At 40.8% G+C, this 24,593-nt stretch overlaps 1 protein-coding gene across 1 annotated transcript; it reads right to left on the bottom strand.

The window, feature by feature from the left end:
* Nucleotides 1–485: 485 nt before the first annotated feature.
* Nucleotides 486–19,886, bottom strand: slc1a7a (solute carrier family 1 member 7a). Its single transcript, XM_028426970.1, has 11 exons — nt 19,746–19,886; nt 15,891–15,970; nt 8,126–8,341; nt 5,707–5,749; nt 5,198–5,429; nt 4,854–4,953; nt 4,355–4,588; nt 3,757–3,951; nt 1,247–1,381; nt 998–1,097; nt 486–752 (listed from the first exon to the last, which is right to left on the bottom strand). The coding sequence occupies exons 1-11, from the start codon at nt 19,884–19,886 to the stop codon at nt 486–488; spliced, it is 1,743 nt and encodes a 580-aa protein (XP_028282771.1).
* Nucleotides 19,887–24,593: the final 4,707 nt, after the last annotated feature.

Below are 24,593 nucleotides of genomic sequence, written 5' to 3'. Positions count from 1 at the left end.
ACAAGCAACATTTTGTCCGAGGTTCATCATAACAAACACAATGACAAAAAAAAGAAACATACAAAAACCCCAATCAGTGTTTGTCTAAAAATAGCAGGGTAGTGATGAATAAAAAGACTTGAGTTAAAGTGTTTTCTCTGCAGTTCACAGAGGAGTCAGTGCCTTTAATTATATCTGATAGTAGCTACTGTTTTCATCCATGTGATGGGCTGACTCACAACATCCGCTCTTACTTTGAAATGTCTCTCAGAGCAGCAAACTGTCACTGCACTAAAACATCTCTGAAATATATGTATATACATACACACACACGCACAATCAAATGCGGGTCATCTTATAAATATAGAAAAAAATAGTTCTTTTTCCCCACCCCTCAGCGTACATCCACTCTGGGAGGCTCTGCTTGTCAGAGGGGAAGCCACTTCCTCTCCTGGAGGTTCTTCTCCTGTGGATGTACCGCCAGCTAACAGCATGAGCAGCCGCTTCTATACGTTAGTCTCCAGCCCGTTCATGTCAATGGAACAGTGGTCCTTATCCCTGTGCTCTCTCTTCTGATGAGAGGAGTGAGCGTGCTTCTTCTTCTCAACTGGCCGGATCCCCTCCTCGAGCTGGATCAGGCGAGCCACGTCCGGGGAGAGGTGGTCCTGCTTGCTGCCCGGCGGAGGTGGCTGGTAGCAGCCATTCTTCTGATTCTGATAGGTCATCATCTGCTGGATACTTATCATGGGTTTGGTCTCACATATTAGGGGCACCTAGCGGACACAATACACACATTTAGAACTGAATTTCATCTCAGGCAAAATATGTGTTTTCCTACAGTAAAGTATTTTCACATCTATAACTGCTCCTTTTACTGTTTGGAAATCTGATCTTCATCTACATGACGTTGAAGGCTTCTGCCATTCTTCCACATCCAAATGAACATAATTTATTTCTTGAGAGGACCCTGACAGTTTGCTGCCTCAGGGTCCATTGATTTGGCCTTGAGGGCTCTCACCTGCTCTCCTTCTTTGACAAAATCTTTTCTGCAGATGTGAGCCATTATGCCTGTAGCCAAGGCGTCACCCATCACGTTGACCATGGTCCTGAATCGATCTCTAAAATGACAAAATCAGAAGTCATCCAGAGCGCCGATGAAGCATGGGGAATCTGGCAACAACGCAAGTATGCTGTGCGTCATGACCATTTTCTGAAATGATGGCCTTCATTGCAAGGTTTCAGAATGAAAGGATGAATTTTTACTTACAAAGCCCAATCAACAGCAATGATGAGAGTGATGTCATCAGTTGGCAGGCCCACAGAAGTTAACACGATCACCATGGTAACGAGCCCAGCTTGCGGGATTCCAGCTGCACCAATGCTGGCAGCTGTGGCAGTGATGCTAAAAGAGCAGGTAGAGGAGCAGGAGGACAGTTCACAGGCTGTACAGGAGCACGTTACACATTTATTATTTACTTGTGCTGGGTCTAATTTCAGGGACGGCATTTCATATCACAGCTGCGTGACAAGGCTGTACCTCCAAAGGTTTTATTGAGGTGTGGTGACAGCTGGAGTTTCTTTTACCTTTTTCGTTTCTTTTTTTGTTTGACTTTACAAATGAAACTTAAAAGAAAGTATCGACCGAGCTTGTCAAAATCGCTAAGCAACATGAACGGGCCAAAAGAAATAGGAAATTCTTTGTAGGCCACACATTAATTTGACAAAACTCAGTGCAACCTTGGAGCCTGCGCTTCTGAATGCCCCATCCCTCCCGAAGGACACAGACCCTGAAGAGTTCTAATGAGCATTATTGTTAGTTTATAGTGGATATTACATGTAGCAGCTCCTCTTATGTAGAGGTAAATATATTTCACTTGTGTACAACAGAATTCAGTTTTTAATTAGAGATGAAGTATGCTCCTCCTTTTCTTTGGTATCTTTTGTTTTATTTATTTCATATATTTTGGCAGTCCTAGCTTTAATTAGTGAAGCGTGTTTTTTTTTTGGACCTTCAGTTCAGTGCCATGTATCCTCCTGTTGAGCATTCATCTTATAGCTAGTGAAACCTGCTATTATATATTTAACATATTTAACTGTATGTTACAAAGTAAAGCAGTTGATGCTTGATAGGGACAAATATGAGATCCCTCACTCTTTCACCGATAATGATCTGTTTATACTCATTACTTATAAAGTAATGAAAATTACAGATTGAGGGACGACTGAGCTGGTGTTTTTGTTCGGCGCTGTGGACCTTTGACTGTTCCTCTGCAGACTGGGGTGATTTTGGGTTAGCATGCAGATGGAGCAGCCTCATGGTCAGCAGCCAAACAGCACAGGAACAGGCCACAGAGAGGGAAAAATTATTATAATTCTGGCGTGACAAGGGAGATGAGTAATACAGGTCATATGGGTTTTACCACCAAAGGATTATGAGGGAATGTGCACAGACTGCAGCCATGAGGAGAGGTCTGCTCTTAATGTTATTGCATTTCTACGTCATCAAATCAGAGGAGGAACGGGGGGGTCGTTCATTAACCTTAGTGAGGGGGGAGGCTTGTTTACCTGTGGTTGAACAATTAATAAATAGACTGAAGTTGTGGCTGTCAGTCAGTCAGTCAGTCAGTCAGTCAGTCAGTCTGTCTGTCCGCCGGCCTCCCCCTGGGCTTCCAGACTGATTTAGCAGAAATCAGATCAGACTAAGAAGCTCATGTGAGGCGTAATCTGTGTGACATTTACATATATGTGTATCTAGTAAATCCTATAATATTTTTTATTAATTCAGAATTAAACTAAATGTGTAAGTGTTAGATTAATTCACATGTTGGAAAATATGCTGAAGTTCCATCTTTTGACCAAGATGAAATGTGCTTACATTGTTTTGGTTTTGTTTTTCTTCATTTGTAGAATATTTCTTGTTGTGAAGATTAATGACGTTTTAAGAAACTGTACAATTTTGGCCATTAGTTAAAGATCTGAAGATGAAATAGAGCCAGCGTCCAATCAGCTCAGATTTGATGAGTGAAATAGCTGCTTATGTGCAGTTTCAGTAGTAGGTGTTTCTGTCTGCTTCCAGCTTTTTGGTAAACTAATCAAATACTCTATATTTCCAGAATTAATGTACCAATAGAGTGGTGCTGATAATAAGTCTAACTCCATTTTCACAAACACAGTCTGAATAAAAACCAGGAAAGGACCTGGCATAATGCACTAACCCAGAGTTCAGTCCACTTAGAATAAATCACCAATAATTAATGATGAATAATAACAATTAAATTAGTCCCAATTATATTTGGTGGTTTAGCTCTGTTCATAACATACTGTATGTGGAAGGGAAAAGATAATGTGTGACAGCACATGTGACATTAAACGCAGCATAGAACAGAGGGGCAGAGGTGCAGGTGGGCTGCAAAGTGGCTCTTGGAAGCAGAGGAAGGGTAGATAAGCTTTAAAGTGGCATATAGACATGTTCCCGATGAGATGACTTGAAGGGAGTCAGCTGAAGGCTGGTTTGGCCTGGCAAAGCTGTTGGTCTGAGTTTGACTTTTGGGACCTCCTAAAAGGAACTGCTGCTAGAGGATTCATTATTGACTAAATATGCCATTTATTTCTCTTAATTTGGCTATAATATGACTCCAAAGGGAACCAGTTAAGAGTCTGCATATGTGTTTGGAGGTGGTGTGCCTTTGCTGTATTTAATTCTCTTCTTCTCTAAACCTTCCTCACCTCCCCAAAAAACACCTTTCACAGTTAAACTTGTATGTGCTTGCCAATTACCTGATGGTGATTATCTGCCCAAAGTCAAGCTCATAATTATTCACTTGGGCAATAAAGATGGCTGCCACGGCTTCATAGAGTGCAGTGCCGTCCATGTTGATGGTGGCACCGACCGGCAGCACGAAGCGGATGATGCGTCTGTCGATGTGGTTGTTCTCGAGGAGGCACTTAAAGGTGATAGGCAGCGTGGCAGAACTGCAGCAGGAAGAGATAAATAGACACAGGTCAGGAACTTCATCAGAGACAAGCTGTGCAGTCAACTGTAATGGATTATGAGCTGTCAATCAAACAACAAACGCATGATGGAAAACCACTGAGGCATATATTTAGTCATTTGAATGGGATGTGGTCTATTCTGTGGACAAGATTTTTAATATTTATGATTCACATAAAACAGTCATACAGAAGATCCTTGAATGAATTCAAACAGCCCTGAGGTGGAGCATAATCACAGTGAATGCGCACTGTTTACACTCATTGGTCGTTTCTTTAGGTGTAGTGTATGAAAGGATTACTCTGCACTATGTATTTAGCCTTTATTCAGAAAGAAAAGATATACTGTGGATGATAGCACATATAAATTGAATGCAGTGTTTACCTGGAGGAGGTGGCCAAGGAAATGAGCAGGGCCTGTAGAATGCCTCTGATGTACACTATGGGGCTTTTCTTCGTGATAAAAAAGTACATGGCCGGGAGGATGAATAGTCCATGTAGCACCAAGCCCATTACCACAGTGATGGCATAAAACCCCAGCTTCTTCCCCATGGCTGAAGGGTCATCCATCTCTAAGATTTTCCCGGCAACCAGAAACACAATACCGAATGGGAAATACCTGGGTGATGCAGTGATAAAAAACACGAGGTGAGACACGAGAAATGTTATTGTTATAGGCACAGCTTAAGACAAATGTCAACAATATCTTAACACGACCGCTATGGCAGCGTTAACATTACTCTGTTGTTGATGTCTTCATGAGAAGCAAGGACTCATTGAGATAGTAGCTTAGAATGGTGACTATGGAAGAGAACAGTTTTCCTTCTGATTCTTAAGGTAAAAAAAGACTAACACACATTTCTGTACCATTCCTCCATCCTTACCAAATGACAATGGCAACAATCTTCAAAACGGCCTCATTCAAGCTCTGGCAGAAGTTGACCAGAGCACTTCCATTGGGTCCCATTCTTCCCAGCATTATTCCTAGATGAAGAAAATTACAGCAATTATCCTGTGAGCATGAATGAATGATTATAAATGATCATTCACACACCTACAGAGGTGTGAGTTAAATTCTAAGAATTAAATCATTTTTTCCTTCTCTGCAAACATCATTATAATTAACATTATAAACAAAATTATGCAAAATGTGTGTGTGTGTGCCTAGATTTTAATTACGCCATTTTACATATTTATGTTTATGTCTGTGCAGGATCCAAACACTTACCCATGGTTGCAGAGAAAATAACTATCCCCAGCACATTCATTCCTTCACTGGTACCAGGTGACGTTTTCATGATGACGTCAGGAGGCGGCGTGAGATCCAGGGAGAAGTTTTGGACGTCGGTGCCGTTGTCATCCTGGATGCCGTAGATGTAGACCCTGCGTGTGGTGGTCTCATCCAGGAGCTGAGCCACCGTCGGCTTGGGAATGAGCTCTGGGACTCTCTGGGTTCGATACTTAAAACCAAAACAGAGCACAGTGATGCTCTAACCTTCAGCCACAGACCAAGATGGCCACCACAACACTTCATGGCTAAAAGCTACTGATTGCAGCTGGTCTATTTTAGCTATTGACACATTGATTAAACAAGTGAGTGGTTTATTTTGTTACCTTCTCATGTTAATGACCATCGTGCTGTGCTAAGCTAACTGGTTGCTCTTTCTTTCTGAAGTATCAGTTCATTTACTTCTAGGACTTTCTGTTTTTCTCTGTGTCTCTTCAACATTATCTTACCTGCTGAAATGTAGCTTGAACCAAGTTGGCTGGAAACATGTTGCTGTGGAAGAGAAGGTGAAGAATTTGTCAGCATTTGTCAGATGTGTCAATACAATACAATGCAAAGTCATTTATATTAAAAACATACATATGAAAAATTCCTTAAAAAACACCTGTTTATATTCACAGGATGAAAGCTGATTTATAAAAGTATAAATTAGATTTAAAAGGTTTGCAGAAAGTCTGACTTTCAAACTGCATAATGGATGCACAAGGCCACCTAAACTTGTGAATATGCAAACATACCAATGATGGTATGTATGTATGTACGGTTTGTTTCTCTTCATCAGCTTCTTTTATCAAAGACATAAATCTGTGAAAATCAAAGAGGAATGGCAACTCTTTTCATCTTACACCTGGAGTGTGAAATGGATGCCCGACAGCATCAGTAGACTGATCTTAAGGATCCCTTAGGTTTAAATGGGAATGGTGTACATGCTTTATTGTGCTTGAGGGTCCTATAGTAAACCCCACTACACCCTGCACAGTACAGATAACTGATGGGTACATGGTTGGATGGTCAGAGACATACACAATAATTACCAAATATAAATTCTTACAGTTTTTCACAAAGGCTTTTTCCTCTAATTATATGTTTTGAGAGCTGACGGCATACAGCTACACATGATGTACAGCCTGCACATTAATAAAGCTTGAATGAATCAATAGGGAGAACCACACGATCAGTGCCCCTAGAGGAGCATTTAAAAGAATCTCCATTAGTAAATAACAAAGGAACTGGATGTACATAGTGTAGTATAAGAGCCATAATAAACACAAAGGAGAGTAGAGTATAGCATGTTTGAGTTATATGCTGTTTAAGTTAAATGTTAACAGCATTATCAAACACTTTTTTGTTTTGCGTGTTTAAAGTGCATTACTAAGCACAAGTATTTAATACAAAAGAGTGTCTGTCAATCAACAAGGTCAGCTCTGCATCAGTGCCGGATGTAAATCCAGCAATCACAATCACAAGTCAAACAGCACATTTCAGCAGCAGAGAGATTAAAAGACATATTGTATTCTACAGCTTGTGCATTCAATGGAGCACTGTTGACAACATATGGCGATGCAGTGTGAGTCAGTGTAGTTAGTACTGTGCATGGATCAGCAACCTGTCCTGTATCTAAGGCAGAGCAAAGCAGGCTAATGTAGCACCCTGACCCTGATGGGCTCCTAATATAAATCCAAGTATGCACATATTTATATTAAGTGTGCTCATTATGTATTCTTATTGCACACACACACACACACACACACACACACACACACACGTCTCCAGACAGTCGAGCCTATTTAGTGCACCAATATAGTATGCCTGCATGATAGATGAAGGCTGTAAAGAAGCTTTGCGAGATAAATCCAAAGCACAGCTGTGCTCTGTGACACACACATGCACACACGCAGATAACTTCACCATGGCACATGATCAGTACATAGCTGGATTATATGGGCTTTGACTATTTATGGTTTTATATATGTTCTGACTCATTTAAGAATAGTATGATTAAAGAGACAAACAGTGGATAGAAGCATTTATGTTCATTTACTGCTAATCACACATACAGAGTAAATGGCTGTGCAACATCATACAGTAAATGTTACCCTGCTGGTGGCGTCAGCTCCATCGTGCAGGGTGTTTAGTCTACTGACCGACTGACATCACTCACCACTGCCACGTTTCTCTCTGCCGCCGTGACCCAGGTTTACCTCAAACTTAACAGCCCCTTCCTTCAGCAGCACTAATTAGCTTAGCACAATAACCCACTGGCACATAAGGCTGCAGGCTTTGCACTCTGATCTCAAGCATTTTGTCTACTGCATTCCCGATGAGCACGCAGGGCAAAAGCCTGTGCCAGCAGTGCTTTATCTGTTGTTTCATCTGCACAAAATGACATCTACAGAATGTATTCTAAGTCCACATTCTTGTTAAGTTAAGAGTCTAACCTGTGTGAAGTGAGGTGAAACACCTCATAACAAAAACAAAACACTGAACAAAAAGAGAATTTTAAACAGCTGAGAAATTGCTTCCTCCCTCTTTTGTTGCTCATAGCATAACTTATATTGACTCAAATGGATTTGGCAGCCTCTTCTGGGAGTTTGGAAAGGCAAGACTTTCCAAAGTGTTCAAAAGCCAGAAGCTTTTTAAAGACAATCACGTCAGGGACGGATCTGTCTTTTTTGGGGGGGTCCCTAGAAACATCTGCTTGTGTTGTATGTAAGATGTTATGCTGACTATTTACACACCACAATAAATATAAAGACAGTTAGTACAGTAGACAGTTTCTTCTTTAAAGCTCCACAAAGGTTTAGATGTTATTTCTGTCACAGACCTGTCATCTGATCATCTACGAGGAGATCCGTTACACTCTCTTACCGGATCAGATCCAGCAGAGCGTCGGCAGAGCTGGTCATTGGCTTCTTGCTGTCCTCGGAGTCCTCCTTCTGTGCAGCTCCACCTGGGTGGATGATGTACACCATGACGATACCCACCACCACGGCAACAAAGGTGGTCCACAGGTAGTAGGAAATGGTCATGATGCCTAAGCGGCTGGAGCATTTCGCATCCAGGGCAGCCAGACCAGACATCAAACTGAAACACAGAGAGAAGAGGGACAGAAGGAAAAATTACTTTTGAAGAGGAAGACTAAGAAAAAACATCAGTTGGATGACATACTGCAGCACATACACACTGATGGTATCTTGAGTGGTTCGAGGTCAGATGCAGCATTACCTCTTTGCAAATATGTGAAACAAACATGAATGTTTATATCACAAGTTTGGGTCTTAACATGCTCAAAACTGGTTCTGTGAAAACATAATGGCAGGCTGCCTATCAAAATTCTAATAATCTATACTTTCTGTGCACAATGTACAAACTAGTGTTGTCAACAGAGCTCTCTGATCGTGCAGCTTTGAAATGATTTCACCACTTATCCAATCTCAACGATTCTGAGAACATCTCTGCAGCCTGAGATATACCGATAACACATCCCGTCACAGAAGCCATCCCTGTTACTTCTGTCTCATCTGAATACATTTCTGATTTAGCATTCTGGGCTTTGTGCTGTTCTCTGTTCTCAGAAATCCTGAAGGATGTGGATAAACTATTTTATTTTATTTTAAAACTAAAGAGAGTGATTTACATTTAAATGAAGAGCTTTGAATACTGTTCCTGCTCAGGCATTCATTTTCACTGACATTTACAGCATTTGATGATTAAAAAAAGGTGATTTGCTTCTTTGTATAGGCAGAAAAAGAAAAGAGTGTGGGAAAATGTCAACAGAAGAGAAGGAGAGTGACAAGACACCCTCAATGTCAAAAATGTAATCGGGTTTGACTTTTACCCTTTACATTCATCTATAGTCTTTTGTATTTAGTGAATAGCTGCATGGTTTGCTCCGACATATGAAGGTACTGTACAATGAGCTGTACATCCATTCATTTATCTTCTGAACCCACGTTGTTCTGTGGTTCAGGGTCACGCAGGGCTGGAGTCTTTGAGCTGTACATCACTTAGAGCATTCCTGCCACTCATGCAAAATGAGATGAATCTCCAAACAGGAGGGAATCGAGCCCCCATTTTCATATTATCTTGTGTTTTTTAACAAGATAAAACATTTCTTTGTTTCATGCATTTGTCATTAAAATGAAATAATTATATATGTACAGATGAAAGTATCAAAAGGCTCTCTATGCAAACTCTCCTGCGACCCATCATCTGAAGCTGATGCTTCCCTTTGCTCTTTAAATGATAATATTCTCGTTTTCATGCAGACATGCATGCTTCTGGCGTCGGCCAGCTTCTGGAATCGTATCAAAAAACTCTTGATATCAAAGCCTTTCATGGGCAGCATAAAAAATACCCAAGGACCAAAAACATCATTTTGGTTTTGTATGTGTCCATATAGACATGAGCCACCTGCTTCAGCTCCACTTATCCTTCACTTCTCTAATCATTTTGAAGGACTGGAGCACTGCCAAGATGAGCCATGGCTCACTTTCAAACGGGTTGTAAGCACAGAGAGTTTTTTTTGTATAAAAGCCACAAAAAATATTGAATTAAATTAAATTAATGTGCAGGCTTCTGCTTATTCATTATCAGCTTTCCTGCATTCATTTGTTCATTGTTGACCTGATTCATCCCTCAAGCTGTGACCTTTACCTCTGCTCTTCTGGATTTGATGTGTACAAAGGATCATCCTGATGCAGAAGGTTGGTGTTTTCACATCACAGAAAGAAAAATAACAATAATAATAATAATAAAAAGTCAGACTCAACCATTTATCACTGATTTTCAGCACTTTCCTTGCGTTGTTATCGTTTTTTGACTTTAATTAAGAGTAAATTGCTGCCTATATGACACTTGAATCTACAGTGTTAATGTGCTCAAATGAGACCATTAGCTGGTGAGACTGAACCCAAAGTGACTGTAGACTATAATCAAACAGCCACCGTGATGAATTCTTATGACAGATTCACTGCAGAAAACAGACTGATGTGTAGAATTAAAATTAACCCACCCACCATGCTGCCACTATTTAGCAACCTGAACAGCTTTTAAATGAATGCCACAGCTGATTGACCTTTGTGTGTTTGTTGCTTTGGCACTGCGTTACGCTGTGACTGGAATAACAATGGCACAATGATGCGCAGCTTGTGTGAATAAAGCTCACACCTTTTGTGTCCATGTATGGCAGTGACAGTAAGGGGCTCGGAGCAGCAGTACAATGTAAGGTGAACATGACCACACATGAACCTGCTGGGCAGCAGCAGAAAACAAAGAGCACAGCCTTGTATGTCAAGTTGGTAACGTGAGTGTTTTAGGACAATGTAGCCAGAGGATCAAGAAAAAAACAAAACAAAAAAAACTATCGTTATTGCACGGATTAACTGATAAACCCCATTCTTCCTACACTGTGCTGTTAAACCTGATAACATCCTTTGAGTTTTGATGGAAGCGGTGAGCTTATTATTATTTTTTCTTTCATCAATTAAGGCAATTGAAATCACACAGGTTTAAGTAAATCAAAACTTTAAATAAAACATTCTAAAAGATGCAGTGCTGATCTACAAATAGAAGCTGAGACTGACTCAAAAAGTGAGTCAATGGCAGACATAAGAGTAATACTATGGGGGACTCAGTCGTTCATTCCAGATGAGATGGACAGTACAGGAGTGTTATTAGTCTGCAGTGACTTTGAATAAAAGCAGCTTATTAACCACCGTGACTGGATAATAGACCCCCCCCCCCATGTAGGGAGCTTATCAATAGACACCATACATTAAACATTTTAACATGGGATTCTATGGGGATTCACTCCCTTTTGCAGCCAGCCCCTAGAGGCTGTGACATGAACTGCAATTTCAAACATTTCCTTCTATAATGTAGAATGAATGTAAACAAGGCTGTCAACTGAGATGTAGTGAAGACATTATTTTTCCCTACTTTTTGTGAGCTGTGAAAAACTGGAAGGATTAAATGCTTAGAGTGGACTTCAGCTGTCTAACTAGATGTTTGACACTGAACATGACTATCTGTGCCTCTCCCTGATATCTGAGTCAAGGTAGGATTACAGCGCGCCGCCCTGCCATGTGTGACAGCCCTTATCGTGATGTTTCGAGCACACGTACAGCTAGATCTGTCACAAGATTTTTGGACCATATGGGGCTTACAGTCCTCCCTGCTCCACCTTCATTGTAGCAAGAGCATTACAGTAATCCCACACCCAGATGAAAGAGAGAAGGCAGAGGCTCCTTGCAAAGGGGGTTATCTGTGGTGGTGACACTGTGGCCTTTAGTTCAAAAGGCCACATTGACGTTCTCATTCATGTTCCAGCATTTTTTTTATGAGCTCTGGTTGCAACACCATACCAACAGGTTTCTATGTCAGCATAAAGCAATTTTTAAAAAGCAGCTCACAGAGAATACTACCATAATCATAACATCAGAAGTCCAGGGACTTTCCATAAATCTGTCACAATACGGATTTTAATAATATAAGAAATGCTTATTTCATAAAGATTCAGTGCTGTTCACAGGCTTTTCAAATCAGTCTGCTGCTAGTGCATAAATTAAAACAGGAAAGATTAACAGCTCACTGAGCCATCATACTGACAAGGCCATTGTTTGAAATCACATGCACATCATTATGTGTCAGTAATCAGTTAAATCTACACAGATTCTTTCTGTGTTTCTATGTCACTGCTGATGCAGGCATCATTTTCATCACATTAAATCAAATAGCAGGTATGATGCCTTTTACAGTATCACTACCAAAACTGGTCTGGGATTTATAAATGACTAATTTAATGAAGTTACTTTGTTAAGTTTTGGTTGTCAGGGCGTGTCAGAGCAGGAAATCCTCATTTGCTCTGCTGGAAAACGCTGTCTTTATCCATGTATGCTCAGATTAAGAAAACCAATTTTCTATAAACCTCTTGTTCATCAAACTCTGCTGCCTGACCTGCTCAATACCAATAACACTATGCAGCCGAGGTTTAGATCCACTGATCAGGACCGCAGCCTGGTCACACCAGAAAGTGGCATGGTAGAATTAATCCTTCGTGAATGAGCGCAGGGTTTGTGATCTACTGACAGCGTTTGTAGGACAACAGGCTAGCATGCTAGGCTAGGTTGGCTGACACTAATTCCCACTAGTATTTTATTTTAGCTCAGAACAGCCTGCATGGAGTTAAGAGGCGAACAGGAAGGCAGACCTTGAGTTGAGTGTGTGTTAAAGACTACTCCCTACTAACAAGGATAAAATATGCTGACTAAAGGTGCACTGAGACACAGCAAGTTATGGTGACTATTTACAAGACAAAAACACTCCCACAACAAGATGTTACCGCAGAGGAGAGCTAAATGCTAAGCTAAATATCCAATCTCAATGATAAGTAAACATGTTTATTTAAAAAAAAGTCCCTACTTTGCACTTCAGTGTTATATAGTGTCTAATTAGAACTGCAGTTTATAAATGTAGTCTGACCTCCATGTGATGATTAGCCATTACTTATGAAAAGCTCTTTAATTTTCAAGCCCCAAACAGCTGCAAACTGCACACAGCCCCTGTGAATGATCCCACTGTGACAATGAGTCATTGTGAAAAAGAAAGAAACGGGTTACAGCAGCTCATTATATCATCTTCTGTGGATAACATCTGACCACCAAGCACAACCTGACCGTTGACAACACACACATTTTACCATCCTCACACAGCTGCTGTGTGAGGATGGTAAAATATCTCAAATAACAATAACCTCTCTGAAAAACACAAACTAAACAGCTTCAGTGTTTACGCTGCACAAATCAAATCAGATTCCAGCTGTAACGACAGCTGAAAGACATGCTCTTAGCTATATTACTGTACATTCACCATCATTTCCTGAGAAGAGTGCACCCACGGAGACCGCACATCTTACACTTCTCTAAACCTTTATAGGACCACATTTTGTGACACCTGTCTTCCAGGCTAATTATTTCCTCTTCACTGAGGCTGTGAAGTGGAGCTTGTGTGGCATTACTCCTCGACTTTGACTTCTCAGCCACAGCATAATATATCTAAAGCCATCACTTTGATCATTATGTATTTTTTATATATGTTTCACTATTTTTCTTCTTTCAATGTGTGCTTCTATCTTTTCTGGCTGCTGTAACATTGCTAATTTCTCAGTTGATGGACTGGACTGGAATAAAGGTTTATCTTATCTTATCTTAATACTGAAAAAACACATTGTTGTCAGCACTTGTTTCTATATTAAGAACATTTTAATTACAGTCTCGGAAACCAAAGGAACCTTAAAACATAGGGAGGCAGTGAGTGTAGTGGCCATTGATTCTACATGATGCATTCATGGGATAATCTGGTTTCCGCTTTGGCTTGTGCGCAGATGGTGCTGGGAGGGGAAAAATGGGGACAGACAGGCTATAGGGCTGGGAAGGATATTCACCCCTAGATAAGCCCTACTGTACCGCGCACCATGTCGACCAGCCGGTCTGTGGATCCCAGTTTACAGAGAGAGAGAGCGAGAGAGGGAAAAGCAGGGCACAGAGATGTACAGATATGTATTCTGCAATCAGCTCCAATGATTGGCTGAGAACAACAACATGCCTTCCACCGTCTTTATTACCTCCATCACAGCCAAGTCAGGCATCAGGGTTGTTAAGAATGATACAGACTCTGCATGCTGAATATTCACCCTGATCCCTGATGGCTGTTATATTGCCATGTGTTGAAGTCGCTGCTTCTGGCCCCCTGCCTGCACGCGCTCGTTCAGATTAGTTGTAGTTAATGTCTCTTCCTCTCACATGCCTCACGTTTGGCAGGTAACCTGCTCTTATAAGAGATCCTCTTCCCTGAATACATGAAACTATAAGGGAGTATATAGGTAACACATTGATGCTATACCTTTGCTAATTTGTGTGTAAACATAGAAAAAAAAGAAATATGGAAGAGAAAAGCACAAAAACAGTGACAGATAGAGATAAAGACAGAGAGGGAGACAGACAGAGAGACGAGGGATTAACTTCTCATCCAGTCTTTGCTGTTGCATAGATTGTAAGTAGCTTATTGCGCAAAGCACCCTGCATGTAACCGGTGCGTTTGCATGATTTGTTTTGGGAGTTTTTGTGTGTGTGTGTTAGGGACATCACTGACCTCATGCAGGCAACTAAGAGCTTTGGGCCTAAAATAATCAAACTGGAGAATCTGGCAGGATGTGCTCTACTAAGAATGCCTCTGACGCTATAAAAGGGCAAACAGCCTTACTCTCATACAAACATTACTCTTTAATCCTTCATGCTGAAAAAAGGGTAATTGGGTGCAGCAAAAATCTCATCTAGACTGTGCTTTTCATCCGCCTTCATCCAGCCATTAATCACATACATCAAAATCTAATCAGAAAAAACATGATTTTAAAGTCAGATTCTATATATGATATGATCAGACCTTCTTATTGATCAGGGATACATCGCACCTCTTTTGCTCTGTGGGAGTATTTAGTGTCTAACTACACTGCAAATCTTCTTCTTCACTTTAGTTTTCTCTTCTACTTTTTAATTATAAAGTTTTCATATTACCTTGTGAATGTTTTGTGAATTTTTTCTCCCAGACGTTTTCATAGCTTGACTTCCTCTGTTGTCACCCCATTCAATGGCAGTTATCACATGTTTTTCAACTTACTTATGATGACAAACTCCTGATAATGCTCATAATGCTGCAGAGACAAAGTTTACATTTAATCTGTTCAAAAGGACAGATGTACATGGTCAGCATATCAAAACAATATTATGCACTGCCAAAAGGTTGCAGTGTGCTGCAGAATAGGACAGCAGAACTCATTGTCTGTGTATTGAAAGCTGAAGGTTATGACTGCAGTGGCATTGTGCTCAGTTTTATTTGATTCAGATCCTTTCACTATGGTTATAATAAATAAATATAAATGTGTATGTTTGTGTTTTCCTTCATTTAATTGTATGAATGTGTGGGTGGACCCCTGCTTCACCCCTAAATCTCAGCCTCACAGATTTGACTTTAATGTAGACAAATGCGTGTTTACAAAGTGAAAATCAAAGCACTAATACATGACCTGAGTACCATGCATCTGCCTATACTGTTAAATCACCACATACATCTAAGTGACGCTGCACTATCTCTGCATTAACAAAAACTAACACACCTGTACACAACAGTAATGGATCACCACTTACCGCTCACTATCCTTCTTATCTTTGACCTATTGAACCTCAACTTTTGATTTACAGTTTAAAATCTGTCTCTCACACACTTACTGATACACGGTGCCCATGTTCTTCAGGTCAATTTCAAAATAAGAGTCATTAGTAGGTAAAAAAAAAACAGTATGGCCGCCTGTATATTTTCAGAATAAAGACTCCTGGTTCTAATCAGAGCTCTTTTATTACTTCAAAGCATCTTTTCACTGTATGTGCCGCCTTAAAGTGAATCTCCGGTAATCACTCTTTTATTCAACCTTTTTTTAGCACTTTGTCATAAACAACTTCAGCAATCAAAGAGCACCTAAGCAGAGAACGCATTTCCTTTTTTTCAAGCGCACTACTGAGAATCAGCATCCACACAAACAACAGCACATTTACAATTCAATGGTTGTGTGTGAACTCACCTGGATACGACGAGGGGCAAAATCAACATTTTCAGCATTCTCATCAGCAGTTCTCCGGGAAACTGGAAATACTTTACCTCCTAGAAACAACAAAGAAATACACTGTGAACATGTGTCATTAAATTAACATCATTTCCCACTCCAGACTAGACCCTGAGTGGCCCTTAGCTTCTTGTGTACAACTCAGCGGAGTTGTTAATCTGTTGTGTGTTTTGCAGCAATGCAGTGTGTATTACAGGTCTGAACAATGCACTCATACGAGGGTGATTTTGTGATGGATTTCAGTATACAGCAAGGTTTTGGATTATTGGCTCTTCCACAAAGAGAGTGAACGAGCTACATAAAACAGGATAGATCCACTGAGCCCAGGCATCCCAGGTCAGCCTGCACTGATACCATTCTGTTTGAGCGGTGCAGCACGTCAAAGACTCTACATTCTTCTTTGTTGTTGAAAAAAGCCTTCCAGAGGGTCAGAAGACGCCTCAGAAGACGGCTCTGTTTCACAGCTATTCTTCGCCTCTTCTCCTGTCAGAGTTTCAATAAACAGAATATGTTTCTGGTGTCTGTGTGGGAGGCTGCTGTACTCTTGTGTTTACAGTAACAAATGGACTTTGATCTGAAGGTGACAGAATGTGACCACGACAGATATGTGGTCATTATACAGTAGTTCAGGGTCTTGTTTATGATGATGTAAAATAGCTGTACAGCAACAAGTGGGTTGAAAGCTGTGAGACTCTGTAAATCCTGCCATGCAGATACAAAGTTAGACCGGCACACAAACACCCGCTGGCTATTTCAGAATCCCTGAAGCATTACCTGCTGCACCCAGAGTCATCAGACGATGGCTGATGGGTTCCCAGATTGGCCTTTCTGTGTGACCAGCTTCACCCGAGGCAGCAATCAATTCTTATCACTTTTTATCTGAAGGGACTGCATTTTATTTATTTATTTATTTTATTTTATTTCATATGTGCTCTAAAAAAGAGCAGCAGCACTTATCCGATCACCTAATCAGCCAGGTCATGATGGGAAACTCCAAACTGAACAGAGGTGAAGAGGTGGGAACGAATAAATGAAATTTAAGTACACCACATCTGTGCATGAGATAATGGAGCAATAAAAGCTTTTTGATAGTGTTTTTGGAGTGGAAGAGCTTTTAGTCCAAATGGCTCCGTGTTGTCTTTGTGGAAGGTTAGGTGTGTGTGTGTGTGTGTGTGTGTGTGTGTGATGGACAACATGCTACACATGCTTGTAATGTAGGTACTTGTTGAGCAGCAGCAGTCATGACTGCTAATGTTATTTTTCCGTTTGAGTTATATTTGTTGTTTGAGGTGGCAGAGCAGCAGGATCAGTCTCTGAATGACAATTTTAATTAAAATCACCACACCTTTCTTCATCTGTTACGTTTGCTTGAGAACTTTTCATGCAGTTTCTCAACATGTTCGGTTTATTCATTTGTTCTGCCACCTTATATTTTCACTGTTCCTTCATTAAATAAATAAAGACTCTGAAATGCGCTGCACAAATGAAATGGCCTTGTTTCTCCTGAACTCTGGAACTCCCTGCCAGAGAGTCTCAGGCAGATAAGCTCAGTGTGCATTCTGGTTTTCTCAGGGTCCATTTTGCCTACTAGTTTTTGCTTCTGGTCAGCTCTCACATTTCAAAAGCAATCAGAATGAAGAATTTGGCACCAAGACTCTGACCTCCTCACTCCTGGCAGCGTACATTGCACAGAGATATTTATACTAATGGATGGATGTTAATTCCCCCCATTTAGAGCCTGCAGGTGGCTGCTGACCTCAGGCTGCCATTTGTTAATTCTGCAGTGAAGTGAGGTTAGAGTGTAAGATGGGAGAAGGTTTCCAGCCTAAATACAGACCCAAAGCGGTCTGGTATGAGGAAAAAAACAACATATTTGGTCGCTAATGCATCCTTCAGATATGACATGTGGTTATGTTTATGCTAATGGAACATATGTACTTATTGCTAATCATGGGATCTATACAGCCACAAAGGTCCAAGTCAGGAGGTAGGTTGGGGATGGTGGAGGTTCATGTAACCAAGCAGACTAACTTTGGAATCCCCTGACTCCTGGAGCTGTTTTGTTTTTGCTTGTCGTTAACTTAAATTTTTAATAACACCTGAATTTGCCTGGTTAAGGTTGGCATTCAAAACCATGGTTGTGCTCTTGGTTTAATTTCCATGGTTTAGCATGTACTGTATGTAAATTATGATCTAGTTTTACATTGTTATTATTATTTCTTATACCCGGTATAGTTCTGGATGTGAAAATGTTCTACAGCAGCCAAAACTCACTGAACAGCAGAAGTGTATTTTTTTAAATTACCTTTCTAATCCAGACACATAAAGAGCCACATGCTGTTTGGAAAGGCTCTGTGGGATGGATTTTTTTGTTGCTGTTGTTGGTTTTTATTCTTCCATTCGGCTCATGGATACATGGCCACAAATAGCAACAAGAAAAGAAAAAAGCATTATTGAACCTTCCCAGTTCACTTTGATTAATTAATCTTTGCAGCTCCTGCAAACAGTAAATACTTACAGAAAGTACAGGTTGTGATACATATACACAGCACTCATTTGTACACAGATGGAATTTAAAGTTAATGTGGGAGGATGAGGAGGATTTCACTTTGTACATGTACTGCAAGTTTTTTTTTAATGGCAGGAGAATGTTTGCTCAGATGCATACTGATTCCTCTTTAAGAAGACATATGCTCGATATCAAAGAGTCATCAAAGTGCTGTTTTGGCAGCACAGAGATCAAAAACACCAGGAAGGCACTGAAGCCACCACCTTCATCACACACTGTGGAGTCTCAACACATTACCAGTGAGAGTTCATTTCTTTGAATTTCGGCTACTTAAATCCACTTTCCTCTGTTCTGTGAATTATATAAGTGAGCACAACTGGCATGATGTTGACTTGATGTTTCTGTGAGCGATTTGCAACTAATCTCCCCAACAGCAATCCCTTCCTGTGGATTCACTCGGGCTATGGGCAATCTGAGCAACTAATGAGATGCTGTTTTACATTTTAAAAAGCAGGGGGGCAAACAACACACACACACACACATGCACGCACACACACACACACAGCTTCCTCGGCTTCTTCAGGATGTCCTTCAGCCCTTAAAATCTGCCCCACAGCAGACACATTTTGGATGAGTGAACTCTTCTAACCACTTCCATGAAGTGTTTTCGGTCTTTTTGTTATCAAAAACCTTCAGAGGCTGTTTTTTTTGTTTACTTTTCCAATCTCTGTGTGAGCCCAAACAAACCATCGGACTGTCTATCTGTCAGTAAAATGGAGCACACACGGATCTTTCCTCATTCCATCCAACCTTCCATTACATTTAATGGCTCTGTAGTGTGGCGATGCTGGTGGTGAAACCTATAGTTTAGGAGAATATATGTACACAGAGAGGTTGGTTTATTTAACTGAGCTAACAGACTTTTTATGTGTGTATGTTTGATCTGTGTATTTAACCCTTTTCGAGGCCTTGTCTGCCATCTTGGGACAAAAATCGTGTCTGCAGATTGTTAATGATTAATTTGTGGGGTTAAGGCTGGCTTTTAAAGTTAGAATTAGGGGTAGATTAGGGCAATGGTTGGGTTTAGGAAAGCGGATATGGCTTAAGCTTCATAGACTGAATGTCAGTCTGTATAGTGTCCCTATGATGTGTGTTTGTGGAGGTAAAGCTGTGAGGATGCTTTTTGTCGTGTCTGAATCAACCTTGGTGTTGAAGGAGACAGGGGGCCACACTGAGACAAGGCAGGAAGGAAGGGGCAGCAGGTGGAGGAGGGTTTGGGGGTCAACAATCTGCATTTAACTGACCTGCTCCGAGAGCTGCTTGCCTCTGAGGAAGAAGCCCAGCAGGCAGCCGATGACCACGGCCAGCACAGACAGGATGAGCAGTCCGTTCTGCTTGCAGACATTCTTCACCCGCCCCCACACTTCGTCCAGAGCCACTGCCATCCTCCACCACCACCACCTCCTCCTGTTTGTCCAAAACACCAGAACAAGTCCCCCTTTTGCGTCGCTTTATAATTCAGCCATACAGAGCCAGCACCGAGCCAACAGCTGCCACCACACTGGGGAGAAAAATCAGGGTGTGGATGGAGCAGGTGGGGTCAGGATAGATGGACGCAGGCTGAAGAAGAACAATGCAGGCTTGTGAGTCAAAGGTTATGAAATAAAAAAAGTTCACAGAGGAGGACTAAAGGTGACCAAGAGATCCAAAAAAAGCCCTTCAGAAATGTAAGCGTCTGTCCTCTGAGCCTCCTGCTTCGTGATTTTACATTAGACTGACAGCATCAAATAGACACACTCTCTATCCCTGTCAATCTCTGTCTGTCTCTCTTCTCTGTCAGTCAACCCCCTCCCTGCTCTCCAGCCACCCTCCACAAACATTCCTGCCAGTGGCCAACAGGGGGCTCTGCGACAGCTGGTGGTATTGTCATCAGGGTTAATACTACGATCCTATTAGGCTGCGCTGCACAACTCAGAAGGCTGGATTAGAGAGCTCTCTGAACAATTGGACAGCGGATTGTTCCAGAACACTAAAAAGAAAAAAAAAGAATAAAAGAAAAAAAGAAAAAAAACATGCGCAGATAAAAATTGCACAAGTGACATGAGGTAAAGAACCCAGCAAGAAAAACAACATGACCTCAGAGTCATGACAAAAAAAACGTTGTTGACATGTTTCTCTGGTACAATACAGATGAACATAATGACTGAATGTACAGAACAAAGACTAAAAGAAATAGAAAGATAAAGTACTGAGCCAGTTCATAGTCATTAATTTATCACAACATACAGTCCACAGACCTCTGTGACCTTCCATTACACTGACAGCACACTTAGCAACAATAATACACGCTGCGTGTTCAGCAGCATGCTGCTAATATTACTCTATTTCAGATGTCAGTTTGGGTCTCAGTATCTTTCACTGCTGATAATTGCATTTGGCATGTTCATTCTAATCAAGCAATGTGTGGCTGTCACACACTTCAGACATCACTAGATAACTGCTCCACAGCTAATAAGACACATCAATTATACATATAGAATATAGCATGAGGGCTTTTTATGACCACTAGGAAGAAGCAGCTGTTTTAGTCACACTTGTTTTATATCCAGATGTATATATATATATATATATATATATATCCAGAAGTTTCTAAATTCCTTCAAAATCTCTACTGGATTCAGGAACCGGGAAAGACATGGATGTAATCTACACATTGAAGATGTACATTATTTTATTCATAGACCTTAGACCATAGAAGGTAAATACATTGTTGTAATTTGCATCTTTAGAAATTTGCAGCAAGGAAATGCAAAGGCAGAAGTGCACAGAAAATAAAAGAGTGGAACACAAACACAAGCAATTCTTTATCAGCTACAAGCGTCACACTGTCTTAAACATTATCAACACTGATGGACAGTGGAGCAAAAGCAAAATAAAAACCTAAATATTTGATGTTATCTGCATACCAAGACAATGTTTACATAAATATAATAAAAGCACCCAGCAGGTCAGATTTAGAATGAGGCGGGTAATTGAGAAACATTATTCAGATCACGTTCTGCAGAGTGACTGCTGACAGATGGGATATAGACAGTCCATCCACCACCACTTTATCACTGATTAACTTCATTTGACTTTCTGTGTATGCATGAAACACACTCAGGTTTCATGCACACGCAGAAAGTCTCTTACTATGAAAGACTCTTTTGTACATAGTCTGAGGAAAATCAGCTCTTCTGTCAAAAAGGGGCAGTGAATGTGATATTGCTCTCTAAGACCTTCATTACATTGCCTGAGTGTATCCTGTGACGCCCATTAAAACAATTTACCATCTTTATAAGCATTAGTCTTTGACCGCTAGAGGAAATGGTTCACTGTATTTAACGAGCATAACAAATCACTGTCAGACTGTTTGCTCCTTAGTTTCTGAGAAATTCTCTCTGTCTACTTTGTATTTGTGAATGAAATGAAAAATAATTTTACCGCTGTTCTGTCCATTTAACATAAAGCACAAAAGACTGCTCCCTTTGTTGCTTTAATCCATTCAGGTACTGTATGATCAATGCGGCAAAAAAAATGAGTGTGTGGACGTGAGGTACACTTACAGCCTAATTAGGGAGTAAGAGAGGCTGTTGATGCTCTGCTTGGTAACAGAATGATGTGATGTATTGACTGTGATGTTCAAAAATAAATCATTAAGCCATTGTCATGCTAATAATTCACTGTATAAATCATATAGTTCTTAATTTAAGAGTCCTTTAGCAGCAGCGTTCTCAAAGTAGGTGATAATGATGGTTTTCACCTGCTGTAAATCAAGAAGCTAACTTGCTAATTTACTGATTAATGGCTACATTCAAGATTCAAAGCATTTATAATACATTGCAGCATGTCTGTGTGCAGTGCTGATTAAAAAGCAGGTTTCCCAGCCTCTGTATCATGTGATTTACAGGTCTGCACCGTGACCTGAGCTCTCCATCACTCTTAATAAACTCCTCCACAATGCAAACATTTATTTTTTCATTTTCATTAACATCAACGTTCCATGTTTGAGACATGTGGGAAACCAGTGACTCTCCTGTTATGTTAACATAACAAGCTTTCACATGATGGGGATATTACTCTAATTGTAATCCCAGATGTCACATCTGCTGTGAGGCTTCTGCATGTCTGCAGATGGACGTGAGCACAAGCTTGAAGGAGAGAGGGAGAGAAAAAGCTCTTCAAAAGCCATCCATACGCCAACCTTCACTCATATCTGTCCATTACATATAAACTAGCATATTATAGCGTAGCATGCACTGCAGCTGTACAGAGCAGAATTACAATTTGACATTTCGTAACACTTTCACGATTTGTAAGGTTGTACAAACCTGAGAAGTGATTTATCAGTGAGGTGACAAAAGCTTTAGTTCCATCAATGGATGCTCCAGTGTTACACTTTCTGCATCCCACATGGACACACACCTTCTTTTTCTCTGGGGAATTTTCCTGTAATAGTCTTATTATCATTATTTTTTAATAGTTTCATCACACAGGGTCTCTTTACAGCTTTTGTTTTTAGAGTGCACATCACGTTACTGGTATAGAATTCAGTTGTGGACTTGTTAAGCTTGACAGGGGTGTGATGTGTTATGTGGCTCAACGTGAATACAGATTACACCTCCTTTATATAAAGAATTTTATTTTTCAATTTAAAAGGATTCACTGTCCTCAAGCTCTGAATGTAACTGTGGAGAAAAGGAGCTGTCTCAGAACGGTGCTCTTTTTACCGTCCTCTCAGATGCATTAAGATGAACACACCTTCATACCTCTTCATACACACCTCTCTGTTTCTGCTGTGTTTTCATCACTGACACAACAGGAGGTGTAGTTGTTTTCCTTTAGAATGCAGCATGTTGTTGTTTTTAGTTTAAATATCCAGAGGAGAAAATTGCACTGTTTGTTCCAGTGCTACTGTATGATTTTTGTCATTTAGTTGTGATGGCTGTTGCCATGCAACCCAGAGTGTACAACGACAGGTCAGCATCATCTGTCATGTGGCAGAGTGCGGCGATGAAGGGTGTTTACAAATGGATTTCTGTAGGTAGATGAAGGGATGAGAGATGGGTGAGAGGGACAAAGCAGTAAAAGGAGAAGGAGGAGTGATCCTTGACCCTAACCTCAGGGTCCTTGACCCTAACCTCAGGGTCAAGGATCACTCCTCTGACAGTGACATGTTCATGAATGAACAAGTGATGAGAGAAGGCTGGAGCGTGGTCTTGAACACAGTGAAGCTGCAGTACACTCACACTTGACAATAATTTGCACTTCTATTTGTCTTTGAAGGTTTGTCAGGATGTCTGTGTGAGTGATGCCCATAAACAAATAGGTGTGTGCTCCAACTGCTGCACAACTCCACAATCCCCCCACCCTCCACCACCGCTGTCAAATAATAATCCCCTTTCTTCTGCCAATTTTCCTCTGTTTCTGGATTGGTCTGGCACAGATAATCTGGGGATTAGTGCGAGCAGTCAGTGCTGGTGTGTTTCTCATTCATTTAGACAGGACAGACATGTTCAGCATCCACAGGTCATCTGCTGTGTGGCTCAACATACTCCATTACATATCATGCCAGGGAGAAAATTTACTACATTCTGCTCAACTGAGGGCAGGAGCAAACATTTGATCCTCCTCCTTAACCTGAATGTGAATCAATGTTCTACTCAGAAATGATTCCAGAACCATGCGCCATACATCCACATGATATGATGGAGAACACTGTCCATAGATGGAAGGACAGACTATTCTTTTTAAAAGACTCTACTGCTCTGCAGGCCAGCAGGACAAACTGGATCAGAATGGCACTCATTTCAGCCCTCGAGTCTCTCAGAATCCAATAAAGTTCCACAGTCAATACGATTAATTGGAAATGTAAGCTCCTCGACTGACCCCCAGGAAGAAGCCTTTCATTAGTGTAACAAACCACAACCTTCTGTTACAAAACCTATAATAGGCTTTTTTTTTCAAAGGGCTTCGATTTCTTTTAATGTGGCTCCTCAGAATCACCCCCCCCCCTCCTGTGCTGACATTTCAGGAGGGATTTTTGCCCTCTTCTGTATGCTGTCAGATTGATTCTAATAACCAAGAAATCAAAGCCTTTGAGAGGCCCACAG

This window comes from Parambassis ranga, chromosome 17 (assembly GCF_900634625.1).
Source record: "Parambassis ranga chromosome 17, fParRan2.1, whole genome shotgun sequence".
Classification (NCBI taxonomy): domain Eukaryota; kingdom Metazoa; phylum Chordata; class Actinopteri; family Ambassidae; genus Parambassis; species Parambassis ranga.
The sequence above is the reverse complement of the archived record's forward strand: the minus strand, read 5'-3'. Positions and strand labels throughout refer to the sequence as shown.